We start from the raw sequence: 21753 nt of genomic DNA on the forward strand, positions 1-21753 counted from the left end.
GGTGCAGGTGCGCGGCGCCGGGGCCGGGGCCGGGGGGCCGGGAGCCTCGCCAGCCGCCGTTGTGGAGCAGGGCTGGCCGCGGGCAGCGGGCTTTGCGGCGGCGTGGCTCGTTCCCCTGCTCAGCGCGGGGTCGCTGGTCCCCCTGCCTTTGCCGGGGATCCGAGGGACGGGGCGTCGTCCCTCCCCCTTTTAGTGCAAGTCCTTTGGCTCCGAGGGCGGCAGCGTCCGTGTTTCTGGATGAAGCAGCCTGTGAAGCGGTGGGAGTTTTGACACAAAAACACCCAGCCCGCTGGTATGCCTGCACGTGCGCAGACGTGGCCTAGCGGGGCAGGAAGGAGCTGATCCAGTAGAGAGGCTTCCCAGCTGTAGTTAATGAACGACCCAAGCTGGAACAGACTGTTGCCCAAGATGGCGATACCGCCTTTCTGCTGCCCTAGGCCTTTGTCGTTGCATTGCTCCTCTCTTGTGCTCCTGGCACAGGTGTTTTTGCATTAAACTGCACTGAGGAACTGATCTAGCTTGAAACCAAGCTTATGATGGCCAGGTTCAGTTACCGAAACGCGTGGTCTGCTCCGAGTTGGAGCTGTCGCTGCGCACTGCCTCTGGTGGGTTATGAAGCGGCTGAGATGCTGCTGCCGCAGCCTCCACTGCTCCAGTGCCTGCCTGTGGATGTGCTCTTATTGCCCGTGGTAGGATGCACGGCTCATCTCGTTGCTTTACTAAATCCCCGAACAGCCTGATGAGGTGGGAAGAAGCTCTTGAGAATATTCCTGTGTTTAGGGCCTTTGTGCATTTCAGAAAGGAGCCCTTATGAGGAATGGAACTAAGAAAAACATCAGCCGTTATACATTAAGCATTAGACATCAGGTATAATGTATATGATGCRTTCTAGGGATTTAACAAGCTTTTGAAACACACATGTGCAATGGCTGCAGGCATGTTACTGTGCCAAATACCTTTTAAACACCTGTTGCTTTMGCCATAAGAATATTAGGATGTCCAGATGATCAGACCTTAGTTTATTTAGGCTCTTTTCTTGTTTCTTGCATTAGTTACTGCTTCAGGTGGGACGCCCTGCAAAGGACTTTCAGATAAAATGCCTCCCTGGAGAGAAGACTGAAGTTGTGGTAAACAGTTGGTATATTTAGGTTCATGGCATTATAATCTTCCGTAGTTCTTCCCCCTGAGCCCAATTTAGTAGATACTTACTGTTCAGAGGGGAGCTGTTAGGGTTCTCTGTAAATACCTAAGACAGGTTTAAAATGTTTGGTGCATCTTAACTGGGAAGTAAGATCTGGATTTGACTGTCTCTAGTACTCATGTGTCTCTTCATGTGAGCCTGCATAATGCCTTACCTGTGTTAGTGGTCATGCTGTAATTTTAAAAATCGTTTTTACTTTTGGTACTGTTTAATTCTTGTGGTTTCTTCAGTCTAGACAATAGAATTAGGCTGCTTAGATTTTTTTTTTTTTTTTCCTCCTGGTCTAAAATCCCTAGAGCACTTGCTCAGTTTGAAGTCATTGAAACTACTTGGACACTTAAACAACAGACAAAACTGTTTGGAAAAATGAGGCCCATTTAGTTGTTTAATCAACACTGTGTTCTGTTATTCTYTACAGTATTTTTGTAAGATGAATTGGAAGCACCCCAGCGGGTATTTTTTTCTTTTAAAGCCAACTTTGCCTTAACTCTAGTGTGTTAAGGAACAGCTAAGGGAGTTGTATTTTGGATGCTATTGCTTCTGCTTGGTGTCTGGGTATTGACTGTAAATTTTAATTTCTTTGAAAATCTGACAAACTCAAGTCATTGCCCTGACATGTACATGGCCGGTTCTGCTSTTTTGCTGGTATAGAGAGCTGTTGTGTAGTATTTTTTTTTTAGTTCAAACTGGGTGAGAGTGCACTCTTTTTTCTTTTTCTTTTTTTTTTTTCTTTTCTTTTCTTTGTGGGGAACAGTGTGTGTGTGTTCAGGAAGGTTGGTAACATTTCAAACAATAATAATTTGTTAAATTGTAGTGGCGATTTTTCAAATTTCAATTAGAAAATGATTTTGATTTTGAAGTGTAAGGAGAAACATCCAAAACTGTCAGAACATTAATTTTGCATTAATATTTAACTTTCACCTGAATCTATTGGCCGTGACATCATTGTTGTAGCAGCCCTATGACTTAGGACRCATAAGCACTTAAACACATTTCAGTTAGGATCTTCCTACAGGTGATTCTATGTACAGCAAAAAATACGATACTAAAATCATAAAAATAACCTTGCTCGTGTTATCTTAACGAACTGTGCATTCCTAGTTTCATTGCAGTGAGAAGTGTTTTGAAGGGACACTGCAAATAAGCACGTTGCTAGAATGCTTCTCATCTTCAAAGTGCTTGGCCAATTTCAGTATCCTCAGCTCCTGAGATATGCTGGTAGATCTTAGTGATCTCYGCTGTACTGATGCGGAAAGTTGGTGCTTCTGCCTGAGGTTTTGCTCCCGTTTTCTTTGAAGTCAGTAGCAAAACTGACACTGATTTTTGTTGCCCTTAAAGGAATATTTCCTTTGACTTCAATAAGCTGAAATAGGTCTGAAATGGTGCGTCCAGCTCAGTTGGAAGAGGAGCGTAACTACACTGAGTTCATGCCAAGCAGTAACAAACTTCTCTTTTCGTTTACCTCTAGGGCTGGGTCCGCTCTGTCCGATCCCAGAAGGAGGTTTTGTTCTTGCATATAAATGATGGAAGTTCTCTGGAAAACCTCCAGGTGGTTGCTGATCCCAGCCTGGGAACTAGGTATGTCAGTTTGAGATATTGGAGAAATATGTGTGTTGATCAGTGTTTGGAGAGATCTGCTCAGGCCTTCTGTCTTGTACCAGTGACTCTTGAGGCTGCTGGAAGAACATCCAGCAGCTGGAACCTGACCACAGGAAAGGCACAACTCCAGTTTGAGGCCTCTAGATGTGTTTTTAGGATGAAAAGTGTCTGACCACTCTGTCTGCACTTAGCTGAAGCCTTGTGGTTCAGCTTCCAGGTCCCTGGAATTAATATGAACCTCATTTTCTTAATGACTGTAGCTGTGTGGGCGTTCTGGACTGCCTTGTCCTAAACTCTTCTGTAGCTCTGTGAATCTGTTCATGTTGCCACCTATACATATAATAAGTTTTCATTTCATCAATTCTACGAGATGCTGTAGCCATAGGGCTTAATCTCAAGTGGTCCAGCAAAATTAATGGGCCTRTTTCTTCTGAATGTAGTTGATTGTGTCAGTGCTTGGTTAGTTTGTGGTGTTCTTGGTTTCTTAGAGACCTGACTTTTGGAAGCGCAGTGGAAGTGCAAGGGAAACTGGTCAAAAGTCCTCACAGGATGCAAAACATGGAGCTGAAAGCTGAAACGATTCGTGTGGTGGGACCTTGTGATACTTGGGTACGTCACTGCAGCAGGCAGTCCAGCTGGTAGGATCGCTTTGGRAAGTGAAATTCAAAAGTCCAGGTATCTAACAGAGCATGCTACGTACAGTATTTTCTTTAAGTCTGAATGCTCCCACAGGCTCTGATCCCTCACTGGTGTATACGGGGGCTAGTACATCAAAGGAGAAACAAATAGATGGGAACGCCATGAAAGCTCTCTTCTGGGGCAGAGCTGTTTCCGCGTGGAAACTGATGCAAGTGCTGGCATCTGAGTGTGCCTTTGCCCCACCCTGAACTTACCTGTGCCGGCTGGTTTCCATGCTGTAAGTTTGGCCTGGATGCAAAGGGGGGAAGCAGAGAGACTGGCTAAATACTACAGATTGTGCAGGCAGAAGAACTGTATCTGTCACGTGCATCAACATGTGCGTTTGGACCCAGCTCACTATTCCAGTAGTAAGATGGGCAGCTGTCTTCAAGGAGGCTCAACGTTAAAAGGTGGAGTGTTTTCAGAATGTGACTGCCTTCTTTTGTGTTTATGGTTCTTGCTCTGGCCCCAAGGGTTATAAAATCCACAAAATAACTAGAAAAGATAGGCAAAAGCAATTATTTTTTTTCTCTGCTCTGTAATACAGATGGAATTTTAGTAGGCAGCGATGGTATTTCATGGATAGCAGTAAAATTATATTGACTTTATGTTCTCATCCTTTTTTTTTTTTTCACTTGTTGCTTTTAGGCATTCCCCCTGAAAATGAAGGAGAGGCACCCTCTGGAGTATGTCCGACAGTTCCCTCACCTGCGATGCAGGAACAACACGCTCAGCTCCCTCTTGAGAGTCCGCAGCGAAGCCACTGCAGCGATCCACTCGTTCTTCAAGGTAGTCCCTTCTGCACTGAGTCTTGTGTGTCGAACGCTCCCCCGGGCTGGGTTTCGCAGTAACATGTTAAGAGGGATGGAGCATGGTGTTTTGCCTGCAGGGTATGGATTTGGCACCCAGTGGTTTTCTTTTCAGGTCTGGGCCTGATTGAGGCCTTGGCCGGACCGTGGCTTACGATCAAGTTAGCACATCTGTGGTCTTGTTAGTGTGTTACCACCCGTTTCCTGTTAGTTGTTTTATCCCTTTCGCTAAGCTGCAGTATAATTGTYTGCGAGTGTGTGTGGTCTGTGGAACACAATGCAATATGGAGTCATTTAACCCATCTTCAGCAGTGACCTTGCAGTCCTTGGACAGAAGCCTCCTCCCACATGGAAAAATCTGTGATGCTGGATGGCTACAGACAAACTGACTCAGAGCTTCATGTTATTCCTTTCAGTTCTTACCTTTCTATTACTGCATTACAAGTCTGTCTGGGTGCTGTTACTTCAGATTAAGAGACTCCTGTTTTGATGCATCTTAAACTGATGTACGGGAGGCACCTGTATCTCATCGATGACTGATCAACACTCTTAAGCTGTGAGCTCTGGTACAGGCCGTGTACAGGCAGTGGCAGCAGGGGACAGTGGATTAACACTGATTCCAGATGCCGTATAGAGAGTGTGAGATTCTCTGCGGGAGTGGATAAAGAAAGGTTGCAAGTCCTGTAGCACACTTGAGGCCTTTCTTTTAAAGCTGTTCATTGAAATAAACTTGTCTGTGGCTTTGGTTCGAGTAAAACAAAGCGTTCTGATTACAAAGTTCATATGTAGTAATTATTTCATGTACTGACCCAAAGAAAAGGTCCGAATTCTTGAGATTGAATTTCTGGTCCTGAATTTGCTTACAGTGGCAGAGCAGGCTGGCTATTTGTTTGAAATTGCATGGTGCTTAGAAGAGTTTTAAGAGGCTCGATAGAGATAATATGTCAGGTAAAGCTGCTGTTGGTTTCGGTTTTGTGCCAGCTCTTGATAGACAATCTGACTCTGTTTGGGAATCGGTTTGTGCTAGTGTCTAGCCACTAGATGGCATTACCTRCAACAGTTTGTAATTTCAAAACGGGACAAGGAAGCCAGCTGAGGTACAAAACAGCATCTTATTCTGGCAAAGACTTTAATTCTCCAAAGTGACTCCAGCTCAAACTGTGACATATCTTCCTGGTTAAAATGCTCAAGAGCTGAGTAGTATTAAAAATACAAATTATTGTTAACTTCAGCAGCAGGTGTATTAAAGTTAAGACTAAATATTTGCAAATGCTTATGTCACAGCTCTCACCGCACCAGGAGCATGCCTGTGGTTAGTTTCATTTCTGWTGAAAGGGAAGTGGTCTTTTTTCAATTGCCACCTGCATCTTCCCAAGAAAGCTGCAGTCTCAGGGCTTGGCATTGTCAGAACATACAATAACTAGAAAATATAACCACACTGTTTTCACTGTGCAAAACTGAAAAGAGCTTAATGGTGAAAGAAGATAAATGGGATTTTAAACATACCCTGAAAAGTCACCCAAACTCTCTGTAACTTAAAAAAAAAAAAAAAATTAGCCTAATCATTTCCAACCAGCAGTGAATGACTAATGGCAAATGGCTTAGTTTTGGATATTGAAGGCTAAAATGTCATTTTTAAGTCTTTCCCTGAGTATTGTGGTCCACATGGAATAGGAACRTTGTTCTGCAGCACAGTGAAATGGTGTGGTGTGAATGGCAACCTCCACTTTGTAGATTAACTACTTTACAGGTTTGTCAAGGCCACTAATGTGACTTGAAGTATTTCAGGAGCTTTAATGAGGAGAGCTGTGCAAGAGCTTTTTATGGGATCCACAATCTTGGACACCAGTCTTCTGATCCCTGCAGTTCTCATTCCTTTCCAGAGCATGCAAAGGGTCTTCTGTGTGAAATGTATTTCTCTGCTCATGCAGTGGTTACAGCTGCTGTAATTTGGGCAATAGTCCRCTGTGATTTGGTGTGAGGATGGGARGYTGTGYCRCTAGCATGGCTCTGGAGCRAGCATAGGATTATGGAACAGACCTRCATTTTGTGTTTGTAGGCTAAAACCACCCTCCCCAGGCAAAGCAAGCAGTTTTGGCTCAAAACCACCTTTCTGTGTTGTAACTGGATCTTTGTGAGGGGCTCCTGCCAGCCACTCAGCAAACTAGGCTCTTTGCACCTGTAACCAAAATAGCCTCGAGCTGACTGTAGGGACTCTGCTCCTTTTTGGCCATGTTAGGTTACTTCCACAAAATRCTCTGCATGTCCTTATAAGCTCTTTGATCTAACTTGGCTTTAGTTTGATTCACAGGATAAGCTGTAAATCCTGCTGCTCTCTTCCTAGCCTTTTAACTAGCTGGTGCTAAGGACTAGGGCCTGTGKTGTGAATGGTAGATTTCTGCTACTCTGGTGAAAGCTGTGAAACTTTAGCTTTTAAAGGCAACTTCTTTTTATTAGTGTTCTGTGTAAATAGACAATGAGATATGCTTCACCATTGCCTGTATCATGGTAATGCTGAGACACCCTGATTTTAAAGGGTCTCTSTTTGTGCTAGGCATTACAGCAATGCAGAGAAAACCAGTTCCTTTTGCTGAAAGTTGAAATCTGGTAGTACTAGGTTCTTGTTTGGCTSTGATTCCTTAGCATCCACAGGTATGGTCTCTGCGCTTCACCAGAAAGATCTTGTCAGTGCAGACTAGTCAAGGAAGGAGATGGTTAGAAGAGTTCTGCTCCCAGCTTTGCCTCCAGCTTGCTGTATGGGATTTGTCTAAAGTCTRTTTGATATACCCTTCCTTTGAAAATTGGGTTGCAGTTGTTCTAAAAGCCTGCGGCTGCATTGCAGAGAAACTCAGAGAAGAGGCTTTTTCTTCCTACAGTCTTCCTGGCTTTGGAGGCTTCTGCTGGATAKGTAAACCGTTATTTGAATGGGTGATTCTCTGAGTACCTAGAATATGACCAAGCCAGGGTTCTTATACCCTGTCTTAAAATCAGCTTGACTTTGAGGTATGACTGACATTTACACTGTGGCTGGGTGATTTAATGGTGCTCTCCCATGCAGTGCATGATTTCTGGTATCTAACACACCTGAACATTTCTTTCAGTGAAGAGCACTAAAAGGTTGTCCTCTGCCCAAACTCTGACTTCCAAAAGCTGGTAGAAACTGARGAGTTGAGGCTGTAGGGGTCAAATTTGGTAGAAACTGGCCAAAGAAACCCAYCGTTGGAGGAGGTGAAAAGAAAGGGGAATAGTATAGAAACAGATACGAAAAAAAGTAGCCATGGCATAAATCTCTTAGGAGACATGGAGAAAAAGCCAAAGCAGTACACTTGGATTTGTAAATCATGCTAGTATTTAGCTAGTCCCATATCTTTGCCCATGTAAGGCAGAAGTTGCCTGAAAGGTTRCATATGTTGTCCTGGTTGGGGACTAATAGCTGTGTTATGATGTGTAATTGTTGATGTCTTCCTTCAAGCTCATGCTTGATAATTTTAATTAGTTAACTTTTAGTGTCCTGTCTGTTCCAGGAAAGTGGCTACGTGCATATTCATACCCCCATAATTACATCAAATGACTGTGAAGGTGCTGGGGAACTCTTTCAAATTGAGGTAAGTTGGTTTGGGTAGGATTTGCTTTGCTTTTTGCTTGCAGAGCAATTCTGGAGTCATTGAAGGTTAGAGGAAGCATTTGTCTTTATAAAGCCTTTCCTTTATGTAGTTCTGTGATTATTTTTTTAATATAGTAGTCCTTTGCCTCAACTAATAATTGAGACAGAGTTAGAGAGATGCATTACTTTTTTTCTTTTCTTTTCTTTTCTTTTCTTTGGTGTTTTGTGTGTTAATCAGCACTTTTTGTACTGATGAGGTTTTTCTATTCCTGGTGCTGTGGAAAAGTTTACAAAGAATAGCAGAGAAACATGGAACATATTAATAAACAGAAAGATCTGATCATAAGAACCCAAGAGATGGGATGGGACATTTGGGACTGCCTGCTACACACAAATACTTCTTAGCTCTGATATGGAGAATATAATTTACCTGGCTTCTCCTCCTTTGAACCATGAGATAACTCCTTAAAAGAAAAGCAGCAATTTTTTTAAAACTGCTTTTCACCTGTGTATATAGTCTTCYCTAAAAGCTACTCTTGTTGTATGTAGGAATTCTTCCCACCAATATTGCCAGCTCTCCCTCCACCAAGCTACTGTCACAATCTGTCATTTATTAAGTGCTAGCAGAAAGCCTTAACATCTCTGGTGAAAACCTTCTATGTAACTTGAGTACAGCTATAACCATTGAGATCTTCCCCACACATTTCTCATGATTCCTAACCCCCACATCCATAAATCATGAGAAATTCCATCTGCCCTTTATATTTCTACATTTGAAATGTACTCTTCTGCCTCAAACAATTGCGTCTATTGCCACTTATGTTTATTGGCTCCAGCCTTGCTGGTGAATCATCTCAAAGCAAAAGAAAAATTGCTGAAATAGCAGTTGCTTGCTGTGAGGTCACATCTTCCACTGCCTGCACAGCCTCATGACAGAAAACCTCCATGCATTGGTTCTTTAGGATCTCGAGGCCTAACCTGTGCTCCTAGTGATTCCCTCCCCGACCAGTCCAGAACAGGACGTGCGGCTCAGCTTTTTGCTTGCTGTGACAATAGAGTTGATTAGCTAAACTAAATCATTCCTGCTGAATTGAGATCCCTTAATGCTACCAAAGGTTCGCTCCAGGCTGTTGCATGCAAATTAAGATGTGAAAACAAGTGATACTTAATGATGAAAACATTATACAGTTTGCAGCTGTACAGTATATTACGTCTTTGGTACAAATTGTATCCACTTGAAAGCTGTAAAGGATGCAGGACTACAGCGTAGGTGGCTTGTAGTAACAGAAGCACTGATGCAAATGTTGATTGAGGTGGTAAAAGTGCGAGACTGAAACTTTTATAAACTGGATCTTAACTAAATGCATGGTTTAGGGCAAATTGTTAATCTCACTCCAGTGTGATTGCTTATGTGTAAAATGATGCCTGTCGTGGGGAAACATGGTGACAGCTGTGCTTGAAAGGTGCGGAGTAATTGCCGAATCATATCCCATTAGATGGTCTGTGCCACAAAGACAGGACTTCAGAAACTTGCAGCAGCACTTGCTGCTAGGAAGTGGGAAATTCTCCCTGATTTCCTGTTTYCTTTTGGAGGAGCAGTTCATCATCTGGTGTAATTTAGTGGGGACTTGGTTTTGTTTCTTCARACCTCTGCTCAGATTTTGTCTTGGCTAACAGAGAGCCAAGACCACTTTCTATCCTGCTGTGACCACTTCACTCACCTGGAACAGTGAGACTGTTTCTTGCAAGTGGAAATCTGGGGGAAATTAAGCCTTTCTTGGGCCATGGAWGTGCTGCTCTCAGACAGATAAAAATCAGAGTAACAGTGTTCTTGCTGTATTCATATCAAAACCTGTATATGCTTCTAATCAAACGAAACATCAACACACTCCCAGACTTCTGTGTTACATCACTCTTAAACCAACCCTAAATTCACTACTTGCACAGGGCARGGAGAGAGTGAATTACTGTTGTTCTTATATTTAAGCAGTAGCCAAGAATTATGGTGATAGGACGGAGTGAGTGATCTGCAAAGTAGATTCTTTAAATTAAAAAATACATAAACCCTGGGTTTGTGGTTTCAGAACTAATCCTCCAGTTGTGACCAGAACATAAATTGATGTCCCCTTGCTCCTGAACTTCTAGTAGTTAAGATATATCTACTGTTTGAAGTGCATGAAGCTTATAGTCTTGCCAGTTTAGCTCCCCTGCTGCTGGTGGATAAAGTTGAAAACTTTGGATCAGTAGCCTTTAGGGCCCTAGTAGAGGCTGCGTTTAGCTCCCCTGTCAACCTGTGTCTTTTAATAGCTGTCTTCTCTTGACTGGCAGTTTTAATCCTCTAATTAATGTCTAGTTGCTGTTCAGACCTGTGCATTCTTTAGAGATGGTGGAAAGTGAAGGGAAGAGGAATCTGCTTTTACACGAGACCTGAAGAGATGGGGAAATAGTATCTTGAATTAAAAGGGAAAGGCTTTCTAAAGGCATATGGTCCTTTATTCCTAGACCTCTTCATCCAGTAGGATTTGTGTTTGTTTATATGTCCGGCTTCCTCATTATCTTTGTTTGGTTTTGTGAGTACTGATTAGTCTGTGCATAGTTTGGGATTTTCTCATAGTAGGACTTGGGACAGGGGTGGAGGGGAATCCCTTTCCTCTCTGCTAGGCAAATCAATTAGGAAAATATTTTAAAATGAAATACCCTAACAATAAATCACACTAAAAAGAGAGTGATAACCTGAGGAGAGAGGAAAAAAAAAAATTGCAGGATGGCAAGAACTTCAGAGAAAACCTGTTTACYACAGTTGGTGATGAGGGGGGAGAAAGCTAGATTTGAGGAGAAACTGCCTGAAGTGTTAAAAAAGCCAGCAAGACCCTCACCAGTGTGCAGAACATCAGCAATACCAACTTGCAGGTTTTTGCACGTTGGACTGTAACTTCTTCTGGTGGAACCAGAGGCAGGAGGCCCTATTGCATGTGAGGCCTTCTTTAAAATGAACTCACCGAAAGCACCAAAAGAGCTTTGAATGTTGAAAGCTGGATTTTAGTAGAATGCAAAGTAGGACAAGGTAACTCTTGAAATAGGGAGAATTCAGATTCAGGGTGAGATGGCCCATTTTATTTTATTTTAATTTAATCTGAGAATAATTCCTCTGCCTCAGCTCTCTGAGCTCCTCAGGGCAGATCCTTTCCTCACAGTTCTTTTTCATGTAGTGACTTTGGCCGTTGCAAGAAGTTTTACACAGTCCCTTTCTGGGGATGCCTCGTAGGGAATCCTCCTTTCTTTCACATTTGTGGCTTGGCTGCGTGTCTGCTGCCAACTGTTTTCAGTATCCTCCTGCTCAGTCTGTTGTGTTGAAGGCTCCATGCTTTCTGGCTCTCTTGCTCTGTCTTTTCTTCTTTGAACGCTTGAAAGTTTCTTTATTGGACTGTCCTCAGTTGCTGTGAGGAAGRTGCAGTCTCCTCTACCCTCCGGGAAGAGTCTTCCTGACCCAGTGCGCRTCAGCCAGTACGAGGCCTGAGGCAGCCACCTTCCCTGCTGCGCAGCCGTAGCCTTTCAAAAAAACTCAGCATGCARCGAGTGAGAAAGCGCAACAGCTGTATTGGCATTCACACCTCTTTAAAGTAGATCTCACATGTGTTTTGTATTGCCTTTATTGACATCCAGGTATTGTTCTCTTCTGATATGCATCCAGAGATGGTGGCGTGTGGTTTTTGTGGGTGTCTGGGTTTTTTGTTTGTTTTTTTTGTTTTTTTTTCCCCTCCACATGCTCACAGGAATGAATGTGAAAGTTTCTAGATCCATGAAGAATGCAGGTCCATGGTCTTGCCTACCATGGAACCAGAAATATGTACATCTATTTGCTRAAGATGTAGAAATTTACACCTACCATTCCCTCAGTACTTCTAAAAAATAGCCTTGTCAGCTCCAAAGGAGGCTGGGATCTGTTGGGGAGAATCACGGTTAAACTCAATAGTATTAATGTCAGATGTTTCCCCTTTAGAGATGCGTCGTGATCTGGGAGGCAGCCAGTACCTAGGAGACTGAGCCTTCAGAGAGCTTTTCAGCAGAGATGGGAATAAGCTGGGACTCGGCTGAGGGGAGGCTTGCTCTCTTCTTTTCCTGACTCTCCCACTTTCTATTTGTTTCTACCTGCTGCATCTCTGCCCCTAATTCTATTCCATATTTATGAGATGTTTCTCTCTGCAGAACCAGCTGCAATTTCCCAGTGTCTAGCTGAACATTGCCACTGCCCAATATTRTCCAGCTTACCAGAATTAGGACTGGAACTGCAAGGAGGTCTTTTGGGAAGTTAAGTTTTGCAGCATTTGTCTAAAATGAAAAACCCACTCGCATATTAGAATGGGACATCACAGAGGACAGGTCCAGATTAAAGTTCTGGTACCGTGAAGTTTCAACAGCATCATCTCATGGGCCGGTAAGAGAGCTCGAGCAGTGATTTCTGTGGGCTTTTCAAGTCTTCTCTGATCCCTTCCTGCATTTGGCTTGCATGGAGTGAAAGGCAGAATCAAACGGTTTATACTTCCCTGAAGCTAATTGCCCAAAGCAAAAAGTTAATACAAGACTGACATCAAAGGGAATAATTTTAAATGAAATCATTAGACATTTGAGGAGAAGGAGAGCAAAACAAGTACTAAATCCAGTTGTTCTCGTATTTAGAATGAGAATAAAAAGCCTTTGATGTTAACTTCCAATCCTGGCATGTTCAGAGTGCGTTTACTCTGAGACGTTAAGATGTTCTTTCAGAAAGATTCCCCCTCTCCACCCTGTAACTTGGGCAGTTTTACACTAGACAGTGCAGAGAACTTGAAAGCAAACAAAATATTTCTCCCCGTCTTTTATCAAGTAGGTATTTTTGGATTTGCAAGTGAGAGAAAAGTCCATCTAAATGAACTAAAAGCACCACAATGTTGTTACTTCATTTGCTAGTCCAAGACATGAAAAACAGTCTCACTCAATGTCAGCAATGAAGGGATAGCATTATTTGCTATTTTTAATTTGGCTTCTATCATTTATTACACATGCCTGCTTATAATAAAGAAGCAGGCTTGATCCAAAGGGTTGAGCGTGAATCTGCATCACAGATGCTTGAAAATATTGGCCTGTTTCTGTGTTTGGATGTGTAAAATGGAGGAGGAACCACCTCGACTGAGTTTGTCAGTATTTGCATATGTGAAATGGGAAGCTGCTAGTTATAGGATACTGCCTTGCTGAAGCGGTCGCTCCTGCTCCTGAGGGAAAAGGGAGGCATTTCGTCTTCCCTGGAGTGGCAGGTGAGTTAATTTTGCAGCTCACAACACCCATTCATCAAGCTTTGTATCAAGTGGGCAGCTCTTAGGAAGAAGTGATCAGGATGGTGAGGAGGGGGTAAAATTTTATCTAAATTTTGCTACGTTTGCTCTGCACCTTCTGTTAGGRCCAGCCCGTCAGCTCCTTGCAATGCACAGTTGCATCTCAGGACCTGAGTGGCCTCTATCAAACTGGTTGCAGGTTTTGAAAAGTCCAGTTGCACTGCAGTCTTCAGTCATCCTCCAGTCACTTGCTGTTGTCTCTATTTTCCCCTTGCCTCACTGAGATTACATCTGATTTGGAGATGAAAAATGACATAAAGTCATATAAATAAACCAAGCTCCAGCTCCTGCAGACAGCTGTATCCTGTTTGTGGATGTGGGGGGAAGTTTTGAGATTTCACGGCTGATTCCTTCTGTTCTTTTCCTGCTTCCAGTCCGTCCCTTTCTTGTTGTTTAAAAGTTGCATCCTACAGGATTAGGTGGGATTTTTCACTTGAGGAGCAAGGAATGTAGCCGAACTGAACTTCCAATAGGAGAAACCAACTGTGGAGTGGTAGCTCTTCTGCTCTTCTCTCTAGAGTTTTAGCCATGGCCCTCCAGCTGTGGTATGTGGATGTTTGCATATTTATTCATATTCTTATTGTTCCTGAACAAATACTTGGGTTTATTTGAAGAAAACAATAGGAGCCTGGTTCTGCATCCTTGGGTTTTTTAAACCTGCAAAACCGATGAAAGAAAGGAAGCAGTCCTGGGGTTGCAGCCACGCATTGTCATATTTCCATTGATCTCCGTGGAGCAAGGCAGGCTCGCTCTTTTCTTTAGTGTGATGTTGTGAAGAGATAAACTGCCTTATGATCTGTTTTATCTTTGTGATGAGCAGCAGAGCTTTTTTAAAAACGAAAGCAGCACTTTCCTACTCATTGAGAAAAATGGCACGYTGTAGAATATCAAAGGCTGGCAAACAAACCCCAGCAGTCCCAGCCTCCCCAAGACAAAGCAAGCTGAGGACCAGGCCGGCTAGAGGCAGCAGGGCAGTARCAGAGCTAGCAACACTTAGCGCAACTCCTGGGAGCTACATTTTTAAAAAATGGGTATTTCAAACTTATCTCAGAAGGWAGTATTCATTTTTGAAGTGGATGTAGGTTGACCAAATCTCAAAATAGCTTTTAAGCTTTTTTCTTTCTCCTGAACCTTTGGCCCTTCCAAAGCTTAGGGATGACATTGAAATGCTGAAACGAAATCACATTTATCTTTGCTTTTAAAAATTGCTGAAGCGCAGTCCATTCAGATGACTCTTAAAGTTCTAATCGTGGAGGTGTTTTAGTTTTTGGTTTATGTCTGTACATTAAAAAACAAAAATATACCACTGCTTTAATAGGATTTTCAGACCATTTTTCATCATCCAATACTGAACTTGCAAAGTTTTCCAATATGTGTAGTTTTTTTATGCTTAAAATATCTAGTGACCTGAAAAATATGCAAAARCTGAAAGGAAACGTCATGTGTTTTTTCAGTGCCTATAGTGTAAGCTGTGATGTTTCCAACTCCATATTGTTTCAGTTCTGTTTTTTAAAGAATGAGTAACAATGAAGTCTTGAGGGGATATTCCATTCCATTCCTTTTTTTTTTTTATCTGATTACTGTTGGTCTTTGCACAATGGAAACAAATTTGCCCATGAAAGGAAAATAGCGCTGACTTTAAAAGTCTTTATTAGAAGTTAGTGCACCTGACGTGGAAAATACTCCTCCGCTTTCTCATCAGACTAGAAATTGAATTTTGGAGGTAATGCTGTGTGAAGCTTTGAACTTCCGAATAATAGAAATTCTTTACTGCCTCCCCRTCCCCCTTGATCTTTGAAAGAAAGAGTCAAAAATCGCTACTTATGTTTGGAGACTGGGTTGATACACTGTCTTCTTTCCTTTGCATTTTGCTGGGCAAACTGTTCCTCAACAGACATTCCAGAGGGACTTTCATTTTGTATGTCTGCATTTCCTAAAAACATGGTATGTGGTTTGTCTACCTGCTCCTAAGGTCCCAGATAGACAGAGCCCTTGGCTATATATAAATATGTGTGTGTGTGTGTAATGTTACTCCACTGAAAATCCAGGCATTTCTTCTGCCAGCCTGGGAAACCAGAATTAGAGACCACTCTAGAAAATCTAGACTTCTGCCTCTTTTGTTTGTTCATGTCCTTGCTTGTAAAATGGTGGATATTTCCTTCCTGACACTTTATTTTGCATTTTATCTCCTCTCTTTCTACAACACCTCTTTCTGATTTAGCTTGTCCATGCTTAAATGTGTAAATTATACAATTCTTTGCTCTGAGTAAGATTCAGAGCTCCTGACTTCTCACCTACAAAGGCAAGAGGTGAGGAGAAGTGAAGAGCCACATGCTTTTAGCTTTCTGAATGGCCTCTGTGCTGTCCCCTTTGAGCAGACRGTCAAACCCCCATGAAGCTCTGTCAGTTTAACCAGTTAATTCCCCTCAGCTGAACTGGTATAACTGATTGTCGAGGATCTGATTTACAATCCCCATTAGTTTGAGCAATGGCTGAAGCAACTGCACGTCCTTTCTCTGCTCTGGCAAGTCCAGGCTTTGCTGGTGACACTGGTGGTAGGTGCCACGGTTCACTAACTTGTTCTGATACCTTCAGCCTGTATCCTCGTAAGTCACTGAAAAAGGAGGTGTAAGCTGTGGCTTTCCCCATTTAGCATAGAGCTTTTCACTGTGCAGCCACATTAATTGCATCAGACCCCAAGAAAGGGAAGGTCCCAGGAGTGTTTTATCTTGTGGGTTTTTTAATATGCTTTGCTTGAATGTGTTTGCTAACAGGCTCTAAAAACCATCTGAGCAAAGATGGGGAACATTGTGTTATGACTTTCCACATTGTTGGATCCTGTCTCAGTGGTGTTTGGATTGAATCTCATGGAATTTCTTGGGGGGGGGAGTGGAAAAGGGAAAATAAGCAGGAGCTGTGCTCTTTAATCAGACACATAGTCTGACTTGTGCATTTTTTTACTTACAGACATTGAATGAAGCAAAGGAACCTGCAGAAAAGAACCATTTCTTTGATGTGCCGGCTTTCCTGACAGTCTCTGGCCAGCTCCATTTGGAAGTGATGGCAGGGTGAGCAAAACAAGAATTTTTTGGCTGGATCTGTGGAGTCTTCTCTGTTGGTGATTTTGCCCCACTGGTAACCGTTAGGTATCTGCCACGTGTGTGCCAAAAACAAATTGAGCAACACTGGTGGGAGGGTCCCATCTAGCCAGGGGAAAGTCGGACTGCTTTTGAATTTTGGTCTATGAACYAGCTTTTAATAATAGGAATCTCCCTCTGCTTGCCAGAGATTCGGAATATGGGATGAAGACTGAAGGCAGTATATGACTGGGAATGACTGTGTGACTGTTACCAATAACTGTAATACCTTAACTGTCGTCGTCTTGTTGTTGTTCACATATGCCATCTCTCAGTGAGAAGTTCTTTTTCACTTCAGCTATTGCATTCCTTTCTTCTCCTTGTCCTTTCTTCCCAGTCTTCCTTTTCTGTCTCCTTCAGTCTTCCTGTTGTATTTCTTCCTCAGCCAATTCTCATTTCTCCTGTTTCATGGCTTTTACACTTGATGATTTGTTCATTCCAGCTGCTGAAGTCATCCCAGTCAAATAGTTAATGTTGATGTTAAAAGAAAAATTATCCTTAAGCTTTAATGTTAATGTTTCACTGAGATTGTTAGGGGTGAAAGTGTCACAGTCTCAGAGCCACAGTTCCCTTTGATTAGTAGATTTGATCCTCATCTACACTGAGTTTTCACAATAAATTAATCAGCACATTAAACAGATGGAGTTCAATCAGCACAGTCCCTTAACTGAAGGCACAGTTTCCTGAGCACTTACAGTGTGGGTTCTCCTCAGATGTGGTACTTGAGCCAAGTTGCTGTCTATCAGTTGAATTGATGGTCAAGCCTATTAGAGGCCAGTTCTTGAGCAGGTAGCACTGTGTCAATTTGCCACTTGCCAAGGGGGTTCTTCATGCACCTACAGGGTATACAAGCCTCCTTTTGAAGTGACAGTTATTGTCCAGTCCAAATGTCCTGAAGATGAGAGGGTTGAAACCCTAGCTTTAGAAAATGCAGTAAGAAGTTGGAAGACCTGCCTTTTCATGTGGACTCTAATGAATATTTCTAATAGTTTTAGTGTAAGTTGCTGTCAATGTCTCAAATACAGTGTTGAGACCTGAATTATAAATATTTAGCTGTTTTTCTTTAATCACTGCTGTAGAGTTTAATTGTTTGTTGGTAAATAGGTCCAGTGAAATTGTAGCCCTGTTCAAAGGGGAAGCTTTGATTTCAAATCWAAAGGTATGAAGTTCTACAGAAAGCTGTTTTTTGCCTGGCTTGTTCTTTCTGAGAAATGGTGTCTCTTCTCAGACCACCTAGACAGCCTTGGACAGCTGAGACCATGCTAAGCTCAATGGTTCAAGCTAATGTTTCTTGATAGGCAGGATGTTTTTGACATACTCTCATGCGGTGCCCTGGCAGCTATGACAGGAGCACAGATCATTTGGCAGCCAAAGGCTGACACATCATCTCAGACATTAGCTGCAAGAAGTTAATGAGCAAAAGGTTTGTTTAACTGTAGGGATGACAGAGTTTTTGCATCTCTCCAGGAAGATGGCGTGACATGCGTTTGTATGTGTGAGACTTAATTGACTTTCATGCCTTGTGACCTTTAATGAAGGATATAATTCCACAAATCAAATAAGTCCAAAGGAAGAGTATGGATTGTAATGATTAACTTGAAATACAATCTCACTCTGGTACATCAGTCTGCTCCCTTTAAATTGTACACAGCCTGTTCTGGGATAGAATGGAAGGCTAAACTGGGTGTATGCAGGAGCTGTCTGCTAAATATTCTTCCAGTGATATCACTCAGGTGCACCTTGTTCTCTCAGAATGGGTAAAAAAGCAATGCTCTTCAGCATGCAGTACATTGTATTACATCTTCATGCTCGTATTTTACAATAGCATGTTGTTCTTCCAGGCATTTTAAATGGATCCAGTGCCATCTAAATTTAGATAAGCTGTATTTATCCACGGTGGGGCATAGCTGTTCTGTGAACCTGCTCCTTTTTTTATTTTATTTAAGCACAACAAGTTTTTGAGGCCTAGAGCTGAAGTGCTATCGAATTGCTTCGGTCTTCGAAAATAGATCAAGCGAGAAGCTCTTCTGGATGCAGAAGCACCATAGTGATGCATCACAGTTGAATTAAGGTATTAACCCTCTAGATACTGCAAGGCTTTTATTTGTCGTTTCCTGTACATAGCCTAGCAGTTTGGGTCTTAGCCTTTGAACAGGACTCTACATGATCAGATAATGCAGGTACATAATAGTAATCAGAACTGCTTGGCAAATGAATGCATTCTAATGATATTTTCAAAATAGCAAACTCCACAAAATGGAAAAGTTCTGGTCTTCTCAGTAAATGAAACAGCCAGAACACTCACAAGTTGTGTTTTGGACTGGATTGTGTGAAATTAACCCTTTCTCTCTCTTCTGTTTTAGCCAGACTAAATTTTTTATGCCCAGAAAAGGAATTATTCTTCAAAAACTCTTTTTAACTTAAATAAAAATATTAACTTGCTGCGTTTTCAAGGCTTTCAGAAACAACTGGTTCCTGAGAACTTGGGTGGAGACCAAGGTGAAAAATGCTTGGGAGGCCCTTCTGCATTGAGCCTGGGCCCACATCTGGCTGTCACTTGCTGCAGGAAGGAAGAGTTCACAAACAGATTCCTCGGAAGTCCATTAGAAACCAGGGGTGGAGCAGGCTAGTTGAGAAGCAGAGAGGAATTTATTCAGATGTTTATCTAGTGGGGGGACAGAAAGACAACTAGGTAGACAGTCATGTCTCTCTGGAGCTAGCTTTTAGTTTAGAGAGCTCATGATCAGACTCCAAACTGTGGTTGGAAAAGTGTGGACAGGGAAGGTGTGAGATAGACTTAACAGATCTGTCTGGACCCAAATCTTCTGCTTTTCTTGCTGAGAGTTCATTTACAGTCCACAGGACATTACTGTTACTATTGTGTCTGAGTGCCTGTGTGTTGCCCAGAACTGAAGGCTGTATGTCATGACAGGGCTGCTTGGTGCTATTTCTAATAACAGAAGTAAAGTAGCCTTTTATGACTTAAGAGTCTCTACCCTTTTTCTCTGCAGGGAAAAATGGGAAGAGGGTTGTTCCCGCATTTATTGACTATCTGCTGTGCTGTGTATGCCTGTTATTGAAGGCAAGGTCAGGGAAGTTTGTCCTGTCTCTCAATATGACATGAACGGCCTAGTTGGCACAACTTCTCATTTCATCATACTTCATCTTTGCAGTGACGGCATCTAGGTCGGCTGCTCTGTGTGTCTGAATCATTGTCAGCTGCTATAAATCTCCAGGCTGTTTAAGCTCTCTAGAAAGGTCTTTATTCAGTAATATAGCTCTTCCCTTTAGTCTTCTAAATCTCAGATGAGTCAGTAACTGGTAAAAGTGGTAGAAGTTTCTAGGACTGTGTGCGTCCTGATAACTGGTTTTAAATGTTATTAATTTGCTGTGAAGTCCCCAGTCCTTGTGGGATTTCTTCCTCCCATGATCTTCCTGTGAGGATAAGGGCCCCTTTGGGACCTGAACTCAGCTGGAGGGCCTGTGACAGCTGATGATGATTCAGAGGCACACTGTAGTYGGCCAAAAACAATTGTTGCCAAGAAGTACAGCTCATTGGTTTCACTTAATTTTTCTCCTTTCACCCATCTGCACTTCCCATAAGCTCTACCTGCTTCTCACCTTTCAACCTTTCAACATTGCATTGATTTTTTTTTTTTTCCTTTTCCCTTTTTTCATGCCAGGCACCGTCTGTTCTGCCTTTTGCATCATGAGCTTGACTGAAACTGCTCTTTCTAAAAGCTCTGGGGTCTATCCCCTCCTTAAGTCTCAGAATAAGTTCTTTCTCTCCTCCTTCCTTGCCCTCCCTAGCTCCGTTTCTGCTCTTATCAATCCCTCAGAAAGTTTCTCCTCTGTTGTCTGTCTTGTTTTCTCTTGAAGTTCCCTGCAATTGGGAAAAAGGCTTAGGGGCAACTTAATAGCAGCCTTCTAATACCTACAAGGTTATCAAGAAGGCTGACCCAGGCTCTCCACAATGATGAAAGGCAGAGGACAAGAGACAAGGGGCATAAATTGAAACAACAGTTTTTGAGTGGATATAAGGCAGATATTTTTACCAAGGGGACAATTGAGCATTGGAACAGGTTGCTGAGATAGTGCGCTCTCCATCTTTGGAGTTTTTCAAGATGTAGCTGGGTAAAGCCCTGAGCAACTTGGTCTGATCTCATCGCTGACTCTGCTTGGAGCAGGAGATTGGATTAGAGACCTCCCAAGGTCCCTTCCAGCCTGAATTATTCTGTAATTCTRAATTCATTCTTGGCTTCTTTCTCATTTTCCTCTTCACCAATTTCATCCACAAGACTATCTTCATGAATCATCTCTCTAGTTCGCTCTCAGTTCAGTGGCTCTCCCCAGGACCTATATTTTTCTGCCTAAACTAAAATCTCAGCCTTTCACACTGACATCTGCCTGTGAATGTCTAGCTATCAAACCTGATGTAGTTGGAACATAATTAATCCCACTCCCATCTCCTTAAGCGCATCCGTCTGGTTTCTCAACCATCGTGGATTTCTCTACTGTTCTGCCTATTCTAGATATTCTCTGCAATCCTGCAACTGGCTCTTTTGTTTGCAGAGAGACTCTGAAAAGTGTGACTCAACCAAACCGCTTTAGCTGTGTCTGAGTTTGCAGAGAGCTGAAAGCACCAAAATTCATGTTCATTTAAATGGCACTGATTTCATTTTTAAAATGCTGGTATTTCACTGCTCTTTGAAGGACAGAAGAAAGGGAAAGAGTTATTTTGGTTTGGTGTTCAAGAATCACAGAATCACAGAATCGCTGAGGTTGGAAGGGACCTCTGGAGATCGTCTAAGTCCAACACCCCTGCTCAAGCAGGGTCACCTAGAGCATGTTGCACAGGATCGCGTCCAGGCGGGTTTTGAATATCTCGAGAGAAGGAGACTCCACCACCTCTCTGGGCAACCTGTTCCAGTGCTCTGTCACCCTCACAGTGAAGAAGTTTTTCCTCATGTTCAGATGGAAGTGTCTGTGTTTCAGTTTGTGCCCGTTGCCTCACGTCCTGTCGCTGGGCACCACTGACAAGAGTCTGGTCCCATCCTCTCGACACCCTCCCTTCAGATACTTGTACACGTTGATAAGATCTCCTCTCAGCCTTCTCTTCTCCAAGCTAAACAGGCCAAGCTCTCTCAGCCTTTCCTCATAAGAGAGATGCTCCAGTCCCCTAATCATCTTTGTAGCCCTTCGCTACAAGAAGACAGTGCAGAATTGAAAAGAAATGTATTTGAGGCCTTCTTCCTTAAAAGATGCTTTGCTTTCAGGAGTCTGGAAAATGCCGCCTTAAAATTTGGTTGCAAAATAACTTGTTAATGATGAAACATTACAGTGTCTTCAAGCAAAT

At 42.6% G+C, this 21753-nt stretch overlaps 1 protein-coding gene across 10 annotated transcripts in view; it reads left to right on the forward strand.

The window, feature by feature from the left end:
• Positions 1–794: 794 nt before the first annotated feature.
• Positions 795–21753, forward strand: part of NARS2 (asparaginyl-tRNA synthetase 2, mitochondrial) — a 50388-nt gene continuing 29429 nt past the window's right edge. For 5 of the 10 annotated variants that reach the window (XM_026063754.1, XM_026063763.1, XM_026063778.1 and 2 more), the window contains exons 1-6: positions 796–867; positions 2670–2779; positions 3289–3409; positions 4127–4267; positions 7812–7892; positions 16228–16328. In XM_026063754.1, coding sequence (XP_025919539.1) covers positions 811–867; positions 2670–2779; positions 3289–3409; positions 4127–4267; positions 7812–7892; positions 16228–16328 — 611 coding nt within the window. In that variant the 5' untranslated portion in view covers positions 796–810. Of the gene's footprint in view, positions 868–2669; positions 2780–3288; positions 3476–4126; positions 4268–7811; positions 7893–11329; positions 11555–12097; positions 12327–13673; positions 13806–16227; positions 16329–21753 lie in introns of those variants that run through there. The other 5 variants (XM_026063793.1, XM_026063810.1, XM_026063801.1 and 2 more) reach the window with 5 other exon arrangements.

This window comes from Apteryx rowi, unplaced genomic scaffold, assembly GCF_003343035.1.
Source record: "Apteryx rowi isolate R43461 unplaced genomic scaffold, aptRow1 scaffold_101, whole genome shotgun sequence".
Classification (NCBI taxonomy): Eukaryota; Metazoa; Chordata; class Aves; order Apterygiformes; family Apterygidae; genus Apteryx; species Apteryx rowi.